The 20,274-nt window shown below is 39.3% G+C and overlaps 1 protein-coding gene across 1 annotated transcript in view; it reads right to left on the reverse strand.

Annotated features, from left to right (window-relative positions):
• The window catches only part of crybg2 (crystallin beta-gamma domain containing 2), a 30,006-nt gene extending 10,881 nt beyond the window's left edge, over window positions 1–19,125 (reverse strand). The window contains exons 1-7 of the mRNA XM_086014771.1: window positions 18,822–19,125; window positions 14,233–14,335; window positions 10,703–10,861; window positions 8,042–10,503; window positions 2,580–3,013; window positions 2,010–2,422; window positions 710–1,435 (exon numbers count right to left, since the gene is read on the reverse strand). Of these exons, the coding sequence (XP_085870897.1) occupies window positions 710–1,435; window positions 2,010–2,422; window positions 2,580–3,013; window positions 8,042–10,503; window positions 10,703–10,861; window positions 14,233–14,335; window positions 18,822–19,006 (4,482 nt within the window). The 5' untranslated portion in view covers window positions 19,007–19,125. The remainder of the gene's footprint in view (window positions 1–709; window positions 1,436–2,009; window positions 2,423–2,579; window positions 3,014–8,041; window positions 10,504–10,702; window positions 10,862–14,232; window positions 14,336–18,821) is intronic.
• Window positions 19,126–20,274: the final 1,149 nt, after the last annotated feature.

Consider the following 20,274-nt stretch of genomic DNA (forward strand, 5'->3'; position numbering starts at 1 on the left):
TATTAAGTCTGATCAGAGAATCTGGTTTGGCCACTTGTAACAGTTTCTCCAACCATTTGCTCAGGGATTTCTCACACGTTGCGTTCGCGATATCAAAACACCTCACACAACTCCTCAGCAAGATACGTGTGGACATACCGATAGGAATCATTTGAAGATGATGCCTGTGACAGCTTTCAGGCAAGAACTCGTGCATACAAGTCTTAATGCACGCCCTTCTTCTGGAATCTTGCCACTCTCAGCGATCGCTGTTCAGTCCGTTGCAAGTCATGCAAAGTTTGAATGACAATTCAGTCAGAGTAACTGGAACTTGGGCGTCATGCGAATGGCGCATGTTACCGTGCGGCAAAAGGGGTCGTGGCGTTTTTGCCCCAACAACCCACGTCTGATGTCACCTGCCTCGCCTACAGTAAAAGTCAACCTATTGTTTGTTTTTTTTTTTTCTTTTATAATTGCAATGGCAAGGTGCTGCACAAAGGACGGCAGGTATGCAGCACACCTGCTCAAAACAGTTGATGGCACAAATAAAACTAAATGTTACTGTGTATCGGTTTACCTTCTCTTGACTTGGTGCGCAGACGACCACTATTTAGCCTTTTGTCCAAGGACTCCGTGTTTTAAAAGTATTTGTCTTATGTAAATGACTAATCATGTCATGAGGTCAGTGAGTTAGTGTGTCAACCAAACACGAATACGTGGCGATACTCACATAAGCATCGGGAAAGGCTCGGTACTTTATATTCCTCTCTGGTTCAGTTTTGGGGATTGGAGGTGCTCTGAGCAGGTTGTTGTTGATCAGCGAATTCTGTTGAGTTCCCATTGAAATGGAATCGTGACTGAAGCTCCTCTGCAGAATAGGGTTACTCAGTGAACTCGTACCAATTCCCTGGCCCACTGTCTGGCCAAACTTTGAGTAGGAGGAGGCGGACTCTGTGGTGGGGAACAGCCGGTGGTTTTCCAAAGAACTGGTGGGACTGAGAAGCCGAGTGGCGCTGCCGCTAGAGGCTGACGATGTGATGTTCTGTTGTAGGGGAAGACTTCTGCGAGGCTTGAGGTCGTCAGCTGAGCTCGAGAAACTGGATTGGGACGGGGGGGAACTCATGAGGAAAGATAAGCGTTCAAATCGAGACGATGAGTCCGTCGTGGTGTTGGCTTCGCTGAACTCCTTCAGAAGATTGGAAGAGCCCAAATCGGGGAGCGAGCCGGAGCGGAACACTGAGCGATGGTACTTGCTGTTTTCCTGCGTTTGATCCACAGAGGAGGCTTTGAAACTTCCAAAGATGACGCTGTTGTCTAGACGAGAGTTTGATGACTGCTGGTTTGCGCTTCCATTGAGGGATTTGTGCTCATCTGAAGCATCGGAGGATGTCCTCATGAGAATACTTTTGGTGGCAGATGCTCTGAGCGGCATGTCTCTTGTTCCAGACTGCTCCTGCTGTTAAATGGTAAAACATGGAAAAATAATAAACAGCATTCACCTCTTGAAGCAGCAATATGTGAGACATGGAGCTTCCCTTCAGGGACTATTAAATGACTGGGCATTCCTTTTGCCTTTAACATAACTGATTTAGCCAGCTGATTTGTTTTTCTCTAAAGGTGATGCACCTCTCCTGAATATACAATATATTCACTCCAATATATTATATTAACTTTGTGGTATCGAGGATATTCTACAATATGATTGTTGTGTGAGTTTGCCCCCCCCAAAAAAAGGCACCGCTATAAGTTACACCTGTCAAATGTCTTTCATACGATACAAATCCTCCATCTGTAATGCCACTGTCAGGGAGATCTTAATTCAACATTATGCTTTAATAGTGGTTGTAGTTGAATGGCAGAGAACTTAACTGAATCATATTGACAGTGCTGGTAATATTTCTGATCTTGTATTAGTTATCTAAAAATAAATGCAACTGACATAGCACGGTTATCTTAAGGCACCAGATGTGATTTTTGATTTGATTGTGAAAGTAACAAAGATGCTTACACCCACTACAAAAATGTCATACCTTCTTCATTAACTCCAAGGGCGAGCGTGTGTCTCTGGTGGTGTTTCTCTTCAGGCCCAGATCAGCGGGTAGCGCGTAAATTCCATTCAGGGCCTCGGGAGCAGTGCTGGCCTCCATCCTCTTTATGGGACTTGCGATGTCAGAGCTGCCAGGGCTGGGGGCATCTTCAACTATGGGCGGCAAGGCGGAGACGGGGACCGTGGCCGGCCCGCGCAGTCCCATGCTTCTCGGCCTCAACGAGGGCCCCATGCTCTTGAGGGTATCCACCAGGTTGTCCATGTCGAACTGGTTGCAGTCAACGTCGGGGGAGGCCGGGGGCGTGGAGACGGGAGCCGCTGGGTCGTCGAGCTCCACGAGCGTGGCTTTAAACACACCAGTAAAACAGGATGCGTCTGTGTCGTCTGCGGAAAAGGCTGAAACAGAAGGTGGTTGTGAGTCCTGGCATGACTTAATTCTCTCTGCCTCTCCCTCCCACCATCCCTCTCTTTCACCTGCAGGTGCAGCAGACACCTCCCACCTGAGAGAAAAAAAAAAAACAAAAAAAAAAAGAAACAACTCCTCCCCACTAACCTTTTGGCTGTCTGCCAAGATCGCTTTGGCTGCTGTAGCTGTATGACGTGGCCTCGGGGAGAACAGAGGAGGAGAAGGTGCTTGAGGAGGTGTCAGACAGTCTGTAACTCTGACCACCAGACAAATATGGCTCTTCTTTAGACATAAATCGGGATCCACCATCAAATGAATTTTGCCAGCTGTGTTTTGTGCCAAGGGTTGTTCCATTTGACTCCATTCTGCTGAAATCCACTACATCCTGTTTGGACGTATTGTCATGCACCAGGGATACTTTACGGAATCTAGATTCATCCAGTTTATCTGGAGGCGAATTTTTCATGGAGAGGGTGGAGCTCAGGCTACTGTAGCCTGAATTCATTTTGTCATCAGGTTCTTGGTCTGCGGGTGTCTTGGGATTGTTTGCATTAATGGTTTCACAAGATGCCGTGGGGGATCTGGAAGAAACAAGTAGAAAAAAATAAAATGGAAAAAACGTTACAGTAGCTACAGTAAATAAAAATAAGCTAAATAGCAACCAAATGCATTAACAGATACATATAGATCTTTATGCAGTATGTTTATATCTCTATATACCGTATGTGTATGTGTAAATAAATGATCTAAAATGGCTGCCCTTTTGTAAAGACTACAAGCCTCGTCTACATATTTGGCATGTCATACAGTTTTGAAAGAGCTTTGAAGAAGCAATGAAAAGATGGACATTGTTTTTCTTTCAGTAGCAGGATGTGGAAGTACCTTTTAGGAATGTGTGCAATGACTAACACTTATCTAGAGATTTTAGAGACTCAAGATATGTGCACCAATGACTACAGTATGTTTATATTGACTTGTACTGATTTTTAAATAGATCGCATTAGATCCTACAAGCTGATCGAATTCATTGTTTTTGGCGAATGAGTGAAGAACGGCTATACTGGTTAGCTGGCGTATTTATCACATCAAGCTGAACTTTGTCGCAAATTCAAAACACTAACGCGTCAGCAGAACAAACCAAAACCAGTTTCAAGCTTTTGCCAAGATGGCTTCTGGAAAGTAAAGGTGTGGCTTGACACATGGGTAGGAATTCTCAGCAAAGTTGTCATTCCATTCATGTCTAAAGTAGGCTGGTACACAACGTTGTGTTGGGATTAAGAACCGATGTAACCACCACGGATGACACCAAAGATAAAAAACAAATCCATTGGTGACAGATTATGGATTTTAAGCATTCCAAAATTCCATACTAAACTTATGAGATGAGGTATTGAACCCAAAAAGTACAGTAAAGCACAGCATGACATCCCGTTTCCTGGCAATTTATTTATAAATGTGGTTGTAGTTTGCAGTTGTGGGGAACAGCACTGCATCATTTTGGGAGGATTTTTACACAAGCAAATCTGACATGATTGGGGTGATATTTTTGTAGCCTTTGTAGCCAAATAACCAAAATAATAGAACATCTCCGAAGACCATGAAAACTGATATTCATTATAAATATCATATATAAATATTATATTTCTAATGATTTTTAAAAAATACATTTTACCTTAATATGGGAGGTAAGATGGAATGTTGTTCGCAAGTCCATGTTTTTGCATCCGCATCAGGGCTTTTCGTGAAGTTTGCTCCCGCATTCCCAATTGGTTATACTGCCGGTGTGTACGTAAATCTGAATATTATTCTTGTCTATAATATGCTCTCAGAATCATCTGGGATTATTTTTAATTGGATTGATGGAACTCCCTGTATAGAAGTTTGTGAGTATAATTCCTCATTTTAACCTCATGACTCTGCTACAGGTGAAACCTGTATGGTGTGTTGGCTGGGGCAGGGCACTTTTGTCTTTCAACTAAGATTAGCACTTTGAGCAAGTGCTACTTTTTAAAAACTCACATCTAAATAACTCTTTTTACAATCACCAATTTCAGGTGTTTTGTTGTCAGCTTCTGACAAGCCCTAACCATTCCCCCTTTTTTCTGGCGCTTGTGAATCTATGAACTCGTTCAAGTGAAAAGTCAAGTATTTGCTGACATCATGTGGCGCTAAAATACAGTACAATTGCAGCTCAGTCAGTCACATGTATGCAGTGGTGGGAAGTAACAAAGTACAAATACTTTGTTAGAGTCCTCAAGTGGATTTTTCAGGTATTTGTACTTATACATTTGTCTGGATTTATTGGTACTTTCTAATACTTAGTCAAAGTAGACAATCATCTTTTTATTTTTCATTTTGACATCCTTGGATGACATAACATAAAAAAAGCTTGATTGGAGAGAGCTCAAGTAAACCACGGTTGATATTTTGATTGATTTATTAATTGAGATTTTGAGGATTTATAAAGTCAGAGAAAAACAGGGACCGCTGTGTCTTGGAGGAATGTGAACCAAGGAGCATTAGCAATGATGACACAAGAGATTTGGCAACTATTCCCTATCTGCCGCATCATTTAAAAGATTGCTTAATACTGTTGGCTCCAAAAAACATTTGCAGCAAATATGTTGTCTTGAATCCAGTCCAAAAACCACAAGAATGACGTACAAAAACTCGAATCTGAAAAAATACATATGGATAAATCAAAAACCTGGCGTGTTTTCAGTTAAGTTCTAATTGTATTAGAATGTATCTTGCAGAAAAAGCTGTGCGTAGGGATTTGTTTTATTCTCAGTATGAGAACTACACAAGAAAATAAAAGAGCAAAACTTTTTTTTTTTTCTGCCATTGTGACGACAAGTTATCAAGACAGGTAGTGTATATATTTGAGAGTAACTTCTTACTTTTGCACTTAGGAACAGTTCTGTACTTTTTTGTATTTTTCCTCCAATGACAGGACACAAAAGTAAGAAATTCCTACCAGAGTCTTCTTTCTGTACTTCCAGCATGAGTACGTTTGCCACCTCTGCATGTATGCATGAAATGATGCTAATCATGCAACATACATTTCACTATACAGCACCAGTCAAAAGTTTGGAAATACCTTCCCAAATACTGAAGTCAACTATGCAGCAACACGTAAGGAATCATTTACTAAAGTTATTCAAACCAAAATACATTTTAGATTGGCCAAAGTAGGCACCCTCAGTTTAATGATGCGGATTATGTTTTATGACTTGGAATGACTTTCAGTTCATAGCTGTGCATTTTCAAAAGTTAATAGCTTGAATTTCTCTTCCTCTCAATATGTTTGAGACCATTTGAATTGGAAGGCGTTTCCAAACTTTTGACCGGTACTATACATGGTTACAACTTGTCATCAGGTCAGTATTATATTTAGAGGCCCAAAAATTCGGAATGACTTGGATAAATCTTTGAGACTTGGATAAATCTTTGAGATCAATCTCCTCCTACACAGCATCTATCTATCATCTATCAGCATCTACCTATCTACCCTTGTCATGAGTCTTCATATTCTTTTTCCCTTGTCTGTTATTGTAATGAAATCCCTACTCTGCATTCATGTTTTCTTTACAGGTTGCCTCTATTACTTGATTTTATTTAATTTTTCCACATATTGAGTCTATCCACTAATTTATATTTGATGTTATTTTCTTAAGGCAGTGGAATCTTGGACAAGCTCTCTTGGCTTCATTCCCTCCTTTTAAAATTGTGCTTTACAAACAAAACAACCTGCTAAATTGGGACTTTTTTGTCATTATTCACAGATTTTTCTGTCATTATTCACAGCAAAATTAAAGGGCATATGCCTTTAAAATCCAACTAATCCCCAAATCCTGTATTTCTAACTCACTGTAGAAATGCCCCAACACGTTGGACCACATTTACTTTGGGAGACACTACGTCGTGAGTGACGTCGTCACATCACTTTGGGGACGCATATGTGCATACACAAGACAGCCGAGGTCGTATTTATAATGTAATGTGAACGCTTACACACACCCACACACAAAAATCCGATTTTCCCCAAAAATCTGAACTGAGCATTCGGACCTGCAGTGTGATCCTAGCCTATGTGATATCTGGATTGTATGCAATAGTAGATAAAAAACACAAAATGAGTGGATCAGATTTCGGTGTTGTCACGTAGATACAATACTCATAATTTCAGTACCAGATCACCTTCCCTATTATTATAGTTGTCGAGAAATCCAAAACTTGGTGAATTTTGTTTCACAATTATCGTAAGAGCCAACATCAAATGATTAAAAAGCGAATTTGTTATGACCGCTTGGCCCCAACAAGACAAAGACATAGAGTATGCTACCAATTAGATCAAAGCTGATTTCCATATTCAATTTAAGGAGAACAGTGATCCAATCAGAGCAAAGCTTATTTACATATCAAAAAATGAAAAATCCCACCGTCATATCTGCCAGGCATTTTTGACCAACTAGAACAGTGATTATCAGCTGGTGGGTCCGGAACCAAAAGTCGCGGACAGCTAGTCACAATTCATGTGTTTTGGATTAATTTTTTCTTTCAAAACATAGTTATGCCAAGTTCCCACATACTGTAAACTTACACACCATACAATATTGAGTAAGCGTCAGGAAATTACTCACTTGTTTTCTAGTCACCAGCTACTCTGTAAACAAACACAATGCAGCTTAGCCTTTTGGCTAGCAGACATCATAGCTATCAATGTGCCTTTTGACGATATTTATAAACCAAAAAAACTTTGAGAAAATGAGTCGTGACTTTGTAACAATAGGAAGATGCAGGCTCCAGTGTGACTACAGTTGAGAACCACTGAATTAGATAGCTATACAAAAAAAGTGCAGAATGGGTATTTCCAACCAAAATTATATTCCAAACCCAACACAACGACATCGAAGACAAGAAATTAAAAAAAAAAAAATCTCAATGTTAACAAAAGTGAAAGAAATAAACGGGCCGACTCGCTACTTTTATAATCATTAACAGCCACGATACAAGGTTCTTGCTCTTTTAATATCCCAGTATTAGAATTGGTTGCAGTAACTTCTGTGCAATCATGCTAACAGGCTGTGATTAAAACATAACTTCCTTGGCACGGCTAACATAATACAATATGTAATAAATATCAATACCAAACTCATACTGTGCATCATGTGTGCTTCATGTGCGCATTTTCATGCAATTATCGGAGCTATTGTGGTTGACACATGGTGCAAGAACAATGTGGTCAAACTCCACAGATTCAAAATATTGATCATTCCCTTTTACGACAGGAAACGTGGACGTATTTATGGCTCTTATCAAGTAACTACGCGGTAAGCTGAGAAAGTAGGCCACACATGGCTCGTTGTCTTGACTCCAAATGTACAGTATATCTCTTTACATAGACGGGATCATTGCAGGTGGAGGACTTTCCCTTCAGCTACATGTTGTAAATGGAAACAAATTCGAAATGTATGCAACAAGCTGCCGTTCACACAAATTTGCTCAAGAACAACTAACGATTTCTCAATAAGATTCCTAAAACCTGGCTGGACACAATGGCAATCTGTTCTTGTTTTTAGTTTTATTCTTTAATTTTTTACACTTACCGTTGTTTAAGGTCAGCTTGTACTTGTGGTAGATGCTCCTCTCTCCCAAAAACTTCCTCTGTAGCTTCCCTATTAGGATGGTGTGTGTCTGCTTTAAGGTCTGACAGCTCAAATGCCACCAAGTCTTGCTGTGCGCCGTTTCCTGCGCTCTGAGTAATTGTATCCACCCACTCACTCTCCTGTGTAAGCCTATTGTGTTCAGTTGTAGTGGCGTCCGATTGCAGCGCAGCGCTGTGTGTTGATATGGTCGAGACGACGTCGGCACATGTTGAATTGGTACTTTTGTCATATGCCTCTTCCTGTTTTTCGTTTTTAATTGTATCTGCAATAGGTAAACGTTTCTCCTCTGTCTCTTGAAGTTCATATATGCTTAAGTCGTTATCTTCCAGTCTTGTGTTGTTCTGAAGCAAATATCGAGCACTTTGCGTATCTCTCTCTGGCAGATAGATCTCATCACTTAAGGGCTGCTTCTCTTCATTAAGCGGTTCTGCCTTTTCAGTGACCTTGATCCAGGTTTCATATGCCCCTTCCCCCTGCCTGTTACTGGAGGGTGCAGCAAACTCGCATACCATCGGTGTTTTCGCCTGCAGAACCGGTGTGGCCAGTAACTCCTGTTCTTTTATCTGTGGCAGTACCTGGGCGACAAACTCCTCAATACTTCCATCTTCAGCTTTAAGAAACTCAGTTCTACCATTTACCGGCACTTGAAATTCTTCTCCCTGACCTCTTAGTAATTTTTGCATATCATCTCTCTCTTGTATTTCCTTCTTGGCTCTTTTGCTTCCCTCACTCTCGATATTAACTCGCGCAAAATGTTCTGTTTTCTCGATCGTCTCGTTTTTCAGTGGCACATTCCCCAAGTTGCTGACCTTTGACAGACCCACGAAACGTTCTCCTTCGATCATGTTCATCATGTGTTTCTGCTCATCCAAACTATCCGCGTTGTCCTCCTCTGCGCTGAAATAGATGTCCATGGTGCTCCCATCATCTGATCCTACGCTCAGATACAGTGGGCTGCATGGCATAGAATACGTTTCTATGTGTCCAGGAGGAGAAGGAGAAGAAACAAGGTCTTTATCTGCATCCATTTTCCCCATAAAATCTATTGCTGTAGACGCTTCATTTGGTTTAGAAGAGGAAAGTCCACAATCACTACTCTTCCCGTCCGCGATTACCTCTTTTACGAGGATGGCCCTTCTTTTGGAGTCTGTAACCTGAGTGTCCGTCCCTTGGGTTGTTACGTAGTCAGAAACAGGAAGGGTAGAGTTCAAAGCCAAAGGGACTGAAGTGATTGTTCCTTCATATAGACCGACATTGTTTAGTTTGATGCCTGCATTGGCGCTGACTGAATAAGGACTCTTGTGAAGTTGTTCAGAAGAAGAAGAGGTAGAGAAAGGGGAAGAGGAAGGTCGATAGCTGGGGGGGATCTCAAGGTTTGTTAGATCCTGAGAGGTAGTCGGAGCATTGCAAGAGTAAGACCTCTGGTGGGAGGGCAGCTCCTTGTAAACACTGAAAGTATCATTTCGACTGGTGTCACTTGAAGTTGAGAGACAGGAGTAAGTGCATGTTTCTTTCTGAAAATGTGAGGATGTTTCAACCGTAAGCGGTTCTGATTTGGTAACAGTTCTGGTCTCGTAGGTGGTATCAGAATGACTTGTCGGTAGTGAAGACAGTATTTCAGAGGTGAAACTTCGGGGGAACAACGACTCGTACAAAGCTCCATAAACTACGTCTTGGTTGACGGGGAGACTGATCTTATGATTGCTTGTTGACAATGTTTTGGTGGCACTCTCTGAAGTTTCAGTGTGAGGAAATAAGACATCTTGTTGGACCAAAGAAGATTCTGTGTAAGGAACGGGCTCAGTAGTATCAGCTTCATTATGAGTGAATGAGTGTACACCATTTGGGTCAAGTGAGTCTAGGACATTCATTTCATGAGAGGATAGTGGAGCGCTGCTGGGCTGAGTGATAAAGATGTCGGTGTTAGATTGATGGAGAACATTGCGTTCCTCGGCTAAGTTGCCGTCGTTGACTACTCCATCAGGAAGCTGATATGAAGCATCCAGCAAAGGAGGCTGGTTTGGCCGAGACTCCGTCTCTGCAGAGTTTGAAGCAGAGGTCATCCACACAGACGTATAATTGCTTTCGGATTGGTTGTCACCCACAGGGACGTTTTCTTTCCCTGATTGAACAGGAATAACTGCAGTTGGTGAGTTTTGACCTTTATCTTGCAAAGGGAGGTCTGAGTCATTTGTTGGATGTTCCTGAAGTCCTGGTTTGGCGGTCCGAGTGATAGGTGTTTGTTGTGAGAGAGCCATATATGATTTCACCAGTTTTGAATGCAAAGAGGGAGGAGAAGGGATGTCAAAGGTTTCATTGCTGTCGAGCGCCGGCTGAGACACGCTGAGCATTGCTTTTCTGTTGACCTGACCATCCACCATCTGACTGAGGTCTGTGTTTCTCTATGAAAGGATCACAAAACAATCGAGTGAATAACTTTGTATCAAATTAATACTACTACAACTTAGTTTAGTGGGTTTGCTATCATCTGGTGAAAGGATGACTTAAGGAAAACTCAAGTCGCCAGTAATCAATTACCTAACAAATACAGTTTAACGGTTTTTCAGAAAAATCTGATGCTGAGAAACTAATGTTACCTACCTCATCATGCTCTTCAATATCAGGGCTATGGAGACCAAAAGTACTTCTAGATAGACTCTCGTCTTTCTTCTTCTTCCGCTTTTTCAGCAGACTGAAGGAAAATGTGGAAAATTTGTTGGGCTTATTGAGATCTGTCTCAGAGTAGCTCAAATCTCGAGCCTATGAAGGAGAAGCAAACAGTCAGAATACATCAATAGCAAATGCTAGCAATGCTTGTAAAAGAGGTATGCTCTGAATATCTATACCTACCCCCTTATCTGTGTTATTTACAATCTAAGACTGTGATATAGTTAGAATAAAGGACTAAAAATAAGATCATGTCACTACAGAATACTGAACAGTATTTGTGCACTAATCCAGTCCATTTCTATAATAATAATAATAATAATAATAACAATAATAAACTGTACATAAGGACAGAACTGGTTCATCTGATTTAAAAGACACCTGTGAAAACATATTTTCCCATATTAAATACTAGTGCAATTCTCTTCCTGAATCTCATGTGATGGCTGTAACGTAATGGGGTGTTTACGTACAGACTACATTACTGCTAAACTACCGGCTATATGATAATGGAAGGGCTTTTTAAGGACATCCTAAAATAATTTCCTCATGGAATTAAACATCTAAAATATTGGACACGGTCCATAGCCAAGCTTAACTTATCTTCATTTGATTTTTCAATTTGGTCACGTAAAGTCCAAGTAAACAAATCATACTTTTATATACGTTGTTGTTTCAAGCCATTGTTAGGGGTTTAATTGAAAAACTTCAAACAAGATTACTTTGAAAGGAATGCCTTAACATAGGGCTGAAAACTATTCCAACAGACTTTATATGATAAAACGAGCCAACGAGCTTCATTCCAAGCATTACAACTGCTCCTCCCTAAACAAAGGTTAAAATTAGCTAACACTAAAAAGTAATTCACTAAATTACTCGCTTGGTAATGTACTTTATGTATCATGGCTCCAGACTGCCCCTAAATGTTGGCAATTTTCCCCTGTAATTTGAGACTGAGCAAGTCGACTTTTTTTTTTTTTTATCTCCTCACGCATGTATGCCCAGTAATTAAAAAAAAAATAAAAAAAATCTTATTTTATTTTTTTAAATTACTCTTGAATATTTATTGTTGCTGGCGAACTCTTGCTCTACACTTCAGCCCATCTATTAATAATGTAGTAAAAATGTGTGGAAATGTGAACATTTACAGTGTCACTTTACAGTGCTCCCCTAATTTTCTACTCCTAAAATTTTAGGTTAGGGGCCATTGTCCTTGTAGTATGGACAAAAAAAATCTGTATGTACTGTATATGTATGTACTTATGTATGACTTTCCTGTCCTAGCTTAGTCACTTTAATTTAACCATTTAATTCTTCTAATTAGAGTCAAACATGAAATTGTAAATTTCCAGTTGGGAAGTGGCACAGGCAAAACTGCAAAGAAACGAGACTAGCGACAACAAGTGTATAGATGTTCGGCGTGAAAGCATCCAAAAGTTTGAAAAACGGTGAAAAAGAGAGATTAAAGCAAATTTTCTTTGAATTGTCTATTGAATTTTTTGGAGGGAAATTATGAAGAATATTTACATTGAACAAAATAGATCATCATTATTAAAAATGTTGGTGTTACTATAAAACCATTATATGAGCGGAACATGGCTGACTGGTCCACCTGAACCCAAACTTGTTTTGAGATAAGATTGACTCAAGACAGTTGATTATTTGTTGATGTTTTTCGAACAATGAGCCTATCTGCTCAAGTCTCCACTGGGTGTGCCTGCTCAAATTCTTCCTTCTGTCTTGGATGGGTTGTAAAGTAAAATTAGATGCAAAATCAACGATCAAAGTTGCGATACAAACTGCTAACCACAAACAACAACTTACAACAGTTTCAGTTTTAAGGCCAAACCACCGATACAGCTTGATGAAAATCACATCTCTTTTTAATTACATACGTGATACGCATGCAGTTTGAATTGAGGGAGGAAAAAATAAAAAATAAAAAATAAAATCAAATCAAATAAATATTACCCCGAACAAGTCCACCATTATTTGTATGACTAGTGTGCTGGAATACCACATTTCTATGTCTATGTTTGTGAACTTGAGCAAATGAAAAATTGTAACAGGATATCAAGTGGAAATAAGAGGTCACAATAGTCAGGGAATAAACAAACACGTCACATGATTAATACATTATGCAGCTCACTTGATGCGTGAAGAAGTTGCAACTCTGCCAATTGGCTGAGTTTGCCTTGAAGCATGAGAGCTCAGTAGAGCACTTGCGCCCTCTTCTGGAGAGAATGATCAACTCAGAATGTTTACTTGACAGTAACATGTAACTTTTTGGACTACACAGTAAATCGTACTGTCACGACAAGCTAACTTTAGGCGAGGAGCAGGCTACACCCTGGACTCGTTGCACGCAATTGCAGGGAAAAGTGAGGTGAATGCCAATAGATAAAAATCAGTGTAGCAAGGTAAGATTCAAAATGCGGAGTCAACTGCTTGTATAGATTTTGGACTGGGCCAAAAACTGTCAATTTGCTCATTATGGGTTGGGAACTCACAAAGCTTTAACCAGATCTTTATCTCAGAGTAAACTAGCCCTTTTTGACAACAATTTCGATTCGCATTCACAACATTACCTCTACAACTTTAAATACACCAGCAATTGCGCAATGGATTCTAAGGACTGAGTAGTTACGCATGTTGTGTGCCAAACCAAATTGCACTGTCTATTGTATTCTTCTAATGAGTTGTACAAAGTAGTTACAAAAAAATAACAATGCAACACTGATCAGACTTCTTTTTGGAGATGCTCAGCACTCAAAATGGTCCTCCATAAACATCTACAGTATGGGGTGGACCGGCCTGGACACCTCTCATGTTGTGTCAACAGAAGCGGATTAGGAAAAGTTAAGTCCAGGACATGATTGTAAAACACACACAGGTTTTCTTATTTCAATAGCCTTAAATGTAAATACATGCTTTCAAGCTGTACAAGAAACCACTTTCAGCTGAAAAACATCAAATATGACTTTATTTTATTGTTTGACAGCCCCATTAAAAGGGCAAAGTGAAAGAGTTTTGCATAACAAGAACTTCCTGATTCTTGACAGGATTGCAAACTCATGAAGTGGTATCAGGTTGTCTTCATTTTCTACAGAGATTTGCCACTTCAGTTGTTAATTTCAATTCAAAGAGATATCAATTATAGACAAAAAAGATTTATGGAGCTGAAATAATTTAATACTGTAACCCAAATAATTTGATTACAACAAAAGTCCTTATAAGTTTTTTGTTAGTCCCCCCACCCCCACTATATACATTACACACTTCCACCCATACAGGTAGAGAGGCAATGCACATTTTACATCCACAGTATTTCCCTCAGTTGTTTTGTTTTCAGACTGTTGAATTTAAAATGAACCTGTGCTTTGATTTGAATCTTACCAAAACGTTAACATGCCAGAAACATGAACAAAACGGGAGGGGGTAATGAAAGTGTCGACTTCACTGACCTTTGACCTGGGTGCGGTGGCATATATAGATGAGTTTGTCTTGTCCAATGCGTTGTCAGTCCAGCCAGGTCCTTGCACTGGGCTGGTAATGCGTTCAGCAGGACTGAGGATCACACAATGGCACAGATTAAGTCAGAAATCAACATCATTCAATCATCAGAATCAAGCATAAGAAAGGTTCTAAGTTGTTGAGGAACTGGTAAAGTTCTAAATCAGTCAGGACGTCAGTATTGACACTTTACGGTTTGCTTAAAAAAAAGCACAGCAGAGGCTTTTTAATATATATATATATATATATATATATATATATATATATATATAGTAATGTCTCAAGAGATATGGTATGTCCACTATGACCTGGATTAATTTCTACAGGTCAACGATAGAAAGCACCCTGACCATAGGACTGCAAATGTGTTTAAAATAAATAAATAAAACTTTGTATCCTGTCACAGGACACAAAGTTTTTTTTTTTTTTTTTTTTTTTTTAACACAGCAATGAATCATTGTTTGGAGAATGTTGATCAGAACCGGCTAAACGGAGATTGGCGTTGTGTTTCTTGGAACAGCATTCCATATTCTGTAATTGTGACTTTTGCAGCAAAGAAAGTATCAATGTACCACTAGGCTAATGTTAAATACTAAAAAAAAAACATTCATGCCATTCTATATTAGATATAACATTATTCACTTTATCCAAGTGCGATCTGTAACTTGTTGTTTTGTAATCATTGCTTGAATATTGGATGTGTAGCATAACGTGGCACATCTGAATCGGGACTGTAATTACAAGGAGTCAAGAGTCTACCTAGAAACTGTCAACACATCAGCCGGATGGTACAATAGTCACTTGATACACACATGGGCTGCTCTGCTTTGCACAACTGGAAGGTCCAGGAAGCCACATAGCAAACTGACATCTCAAGCAGAAGTCAAATTTATGGACGTGTGACTCCGCGCCAGTTTATGCTTACCCTTTACAGCTTTTTATTCCTGTACTCAAGCTTTTTAAGAGCCGTTTCGGCTACTTCACAGAGCAAAGCCTGCATCAACAATTGGGGCTTGTTTTATATGCAATGTATTTATATGCAGTACCTCCACAATACACCTGCACAATCCATTGAGATCTAATAGAAGAGCTGTGCCAAAAATGTTGCTTCAACAAAGGCAATCCGTTTATGATCAAAAATACAGGGGAGGTGTGTTGTGGAGAGAGTTTGCATTTGGTACGTCGGCCTTCAGAGGTGAGTTTCCAACTCTTAAAACCAACGTGACCACTATTATGTTGCAATTAAGGAGTCCATTTATACTACACAAAAATTCTATACAACAGCAGTTCTTAAAATGTTTAGCTATTTGTAATAACAAAAAACAAAAAAAAAAACTTATTTTAAATGTAATAATTTTAAATTCAATCAAATACAGCTGGTATAATACATTTGCATTGATAATTAGTCAGAATTCATTAACTTATTTTATTATTATATAACTATTATTTTTCATGAAAAAAAAATCCTTACTTACTATAGTAAATTATGCATATCTACATATATATATATATATATATATATATATATATATACATACATACATATATACACATAGACATATATACGTATACACACATACATACACATATACATATACACATACACATATATACACATATACTGTATACATACATATATAAATTAGAGGTATAATGGTACGCTAAATCACATTTGGGTTCAGTTAGTTTTTTTGGAAATTTCAGATAGGTATATTTTTGGTACAAAAAATGATTTTATTTAAAAAATATATATGTTTATTTTGAAAAGATGACAAGTAAACGGCACATGTTTTTTAGAAAAAATAAAAGCAAGCCATTTGGGATATATTCTAAAAAATTACACCAGAAAAAAAAATAAACTAATAACGAAGTCCGTTTTTATTGCGTTATTTTGCAATTTGAAAAAAAAAATAGATTAAAAAAAAAAAGAGATAGATTTTTTTTTTTTTATTGTGAAATAACACAATAAAAACGGACAACTTACTGCATTATAATGCAAAATCTGGGCAAAAAAATGCAATAGAATTGCATTATAAAGCAACTTTAAATATTCTCGTGATGTCCCGTGGTGGGCTGCGGTGTTTATTTTGGCAGCTAGAGTAAATGCTATCTTGGATAAACAGTTCAATTCACTCCACTCACGATACTCCCAGCAGAAAGTGGATGTGCATAGGAAATTAGCCAGCTAATGAGCTTTAAATAATGTTTATGAGTGGAACTGACAGAATGTAAGGACGTAAGTGCTTTAAAAGGACGAGGACAGACGGCGATTATTTTGATGAATAAGGGCAGAGGGACGAGGACGGAAGGGTACCTAGGTCGTGGACGGACCGGTACAAAAGGGTAAAGATGGTGTAATTGTAGGAAATGAAGTATCTGCTGGGTGTGTAACTGCAAACACACACATACACACATATAGAGCTACCATTGTTGTGCTTTTGACAAGCCGTTGACATTTTTTTTTTTTTTCTAAATCCCTGTCCATCAGTCAGTGGCAAACACACATTTGGCCTGGCCTGATGTCCATGTTTCCTGTTTACAATTATGCCTTCATATCAGATTGGATTCGCGCAAAGTACTGCTATAACGGACATTTTCAGAGATATGTATGATGTTGGTCTTACTGATTTGCTAATGAAGCTGAGTGGAATATACAAAAAGGTTGTTGACATGGACATTCCATCCTGAACAGCTACAAACCCTGCTTTGGGTGTGTTTCACATGTGCTTGAAAGGGGAACTTGTGTGTGTTGGAGAGATTTACCATCCCTGGGAACTGTGAAATAAAAACCTCAAATGTTTAATGCCAAGACTTCCAAATGCTCATGTCTTGGGAAGGCTAAGTCAGATTCTTTGAAAATCTAAATATATAACTAACAATAACAAAATGTATTATGGAAAAAAAAAAAAAAAAATCAACAAAGTTCAGAAATGAAGACTATATAAAATCTATTTTAGTCACCACTGTTTGAAAATATAGCCTGCATCCTTAAATCATTCTGCTATTAACAATTTCTTCACTTTTTTTAAAGAATTATTTTTGGACCAAATATGATTGTTTTCAGTGCACAAATATGCACTTAACCTTTACCCTAGTCATGAAGCATGCAGCTCTTGAGCAAGCCCATCATTTCTTGGTCTTTTCACTAAGCAAACACACACTGCCAGTCGGTGTAGTCTCTAACCACACGATGAACAACACCATGGCATTGTTTTTGCATTTCCACCATCATGAACGTGTATCTTCAACACACACACTTTTCCACTTAAGAGTGCAGAAAGTGCTGTGCCAAATAACAAATTCAGATATACCACTTTCGCTTGACATACAATACATCCGCCACTTTCTATAGGAGTGCTAATTTGCCCGATTTGTCAAGTGATCAACTCACAAATGTTTTTTTGCCCAGCACGTTAATGCTCGTAAGAAGAAAAAAAGAAAGCTGATCCAAACACAAAACGTGCAAAATACCAGCTCTACTTCATGCAAATATTCATATTTTGTATAATTCATTTAAATACCAGAATGAGACACACAAATAGTGTTTTTGACCCGACATGACTGAACCTTCCTCCAGTAAAAATCCATACAACATTGCAACCATCAGGGGACTGTTAAATGTTTCACAAAATCAGCACAGGGACAAATTCAAGGATGTCAAAGGTCACTGTGACTCCACTCGTCTGTATATGCAAATCTAATCAACTAATTCATGAATTATTTCCGCGGGCAATAGTCCTCGATTAACCAAACATGCATGTTTATGGAATACGTCAGGACACCAGTATCATGCAACCGTTACACAGCAAGGCCTGAAAGAGTCTGAGGCAGATGTGTTCACCACGCTGCTACAAGTAGGTAAGGTTTAGGCCACACCTACCCGTAGGAAGCTAAATCATTGTTTAAGTTTCTGTAATGGTAATAATCAGTATCAAATTGCGGGGGAATAAAAGGAAAAATCGGTAAAACATAATTCTTAAATAAGGTAGATATATAGGTATTCACTTGCATTCCTGAACAACAAATATTTGTGGTTGAGTTTTACGCTTGATTGATCTTGTCAGAGAAAATTAGTAAGCCATCTCAAATTGGGGTATTTAGTTTAACATGTTCAAAAAGGTTAAGCTGTTGAGAGCTCACTCAAAGTGAGGGGAGTGACATTAAAGCACATCCCGATGATGGTGGGTAGCCTCTTTGTGACAGGTGTTATGTAACATAACTTATGTTAAGCATTGTAAAGTCAAGTGCATGCACATATGGATGTGCTTGAGGACTACAAGTTTAAGAAGCAATGCAGTTCAAATAATTTGGAATTGTGACTCCTATAGTCTGTTGGTGGAAGATCCCTCCTTAGCACTACTGTTGTGCCCTTAAGCAAGACACCAACTGATTAAGTGTGGTGTACTTCGAGTAATCCAAGTCATTTAAATTAGACAGGGTCGATTGTGCAGGTGTTCCTAATATAGGGACCGACGACTCGCTAGCTAAAATAGCCGACTACACCCCAAACGAATCTTGATGACACTCATGCAGACTTTACCTGAACACCTGATGCTTCTGGGAAGCGGGGCTGCCCTTCGACTTTATCTTCAACTTCGGCAACTTGAACCTCTTTTTCTCGTCCGTTTTTTTCTCCGCACTCTTCACCGACGGCTCGCCCAGGTTGGGTTCGCTCTTGGAGAAGAGATTTCTGAAAGACTTTTTGCTGGGCGTCTTCTTCGCCATGTCCACGTTGAGGACGGATGACAAGCTGGCGGTCACCTCGGTTACATTAATGGCGCCCCGCAAAAATGCCTGAAGGATGCGACTTTTGTCGTCAGGTATTGTCAGATGACAATTTCCCTTAATGCAGCCTCTAGTGGAGAACTACGGCAGGTGGCTTGGGTGGTTACACACCCACTGGTAGCAGACACGCCCACTATCACCATTGGTCGACGATCATGTACTTAAAGCAGGGCCTCATCAGAAATTGATATGGGGATGCCCCTCTCACCATGTTTAATGTGTTTAGAAAAAAAACGCTCTTTGGGGGGGGGCATAGGTGATTAGGGGACCCCAATCAGCCACTTAATTCACGCCTGGCTCTGGCTTGAAGACAAAAATATTAATGTTATTGTGTCTCGGTGTCAAATGCTTGAACATAGACCGGTTTTGCAGAGCAGCTCCCATATTCCTTGCTGCCTTTGGCCAAATTCTGTCACGAGTAATACCCAAAAGTCCTCGGGGCCATGCACATTTGGCACATTTCCACCTGTGGACTTTGCAGGCATTGTGGGTTTTTGCTGCTAATTTGAGTTTCACTTTGACAATAAATACTGTGAGATCTAGTAAAAACAGAAGTCCTCAAAGTCGTACTTAGAAATACGTTGTCACTGCCCTTAAGTAGATTTTTCTGGTTTCTGTAGGTTTCTGGATGAGTTTAACTTTTTAAACTGAAATATTGGAAAAAAAACAAAACAAAACATATACGTAATTTAATTCATTGAGATGCACCTGTACAGGACAAACGTTTGGAAATGTGCTTTGTTGATACGTTTTCTCTCACTCTGTTTAAACCATGCCCCGAGGAGCGTGCATTTGTGTGATGAGCTATTTATGCACTCGTAAGATCTTGATCTTACGTGAGAAAAGCACGTTCAAATGTTGCTTTTTGAAAAGATACATACCTTATATAGATTGCGTCTGTTTTGTTGTTATATTCATACAAGTTCCAAACTCTACCGCTCGAGGGCGCCAGATTTCCATAACAGCACAAATAATGATTGGCATGCGAGTGTGCTATTCTGCCACTGAGTGGCGCTACTATTATAGGTAAAAGTCGATATAAACTGACCTACTGTAGTACAACTACTACAGCGCAACGGAAGACAGCCTGTATAAAACAACTATTTTAAATGTTTTGTTGAATAGCATCAGCGGCTCGGATAATGGATGGATGGATAAATACTAAAGTTATATCAAATGTAAAACGACGTAATTTGCCTTTTGGAAGA

The sequence above is a fragment of the Filicampus tigris genome, chromosome 18 (assembly GCF_054856515.1).
Source record: "Filicampus tigris isolate MCC_2025a chromosome 18, RoL_Ftig_1.0, whole genome shotgun sequence".
In the NCBI taxonomy this organism is placed as follows: Eukaryota; Metazoa; Chordata; class Actinopteri; order Syngnathiformes; family Syngnathidae; genus Filicampus; species Filicampus tigris.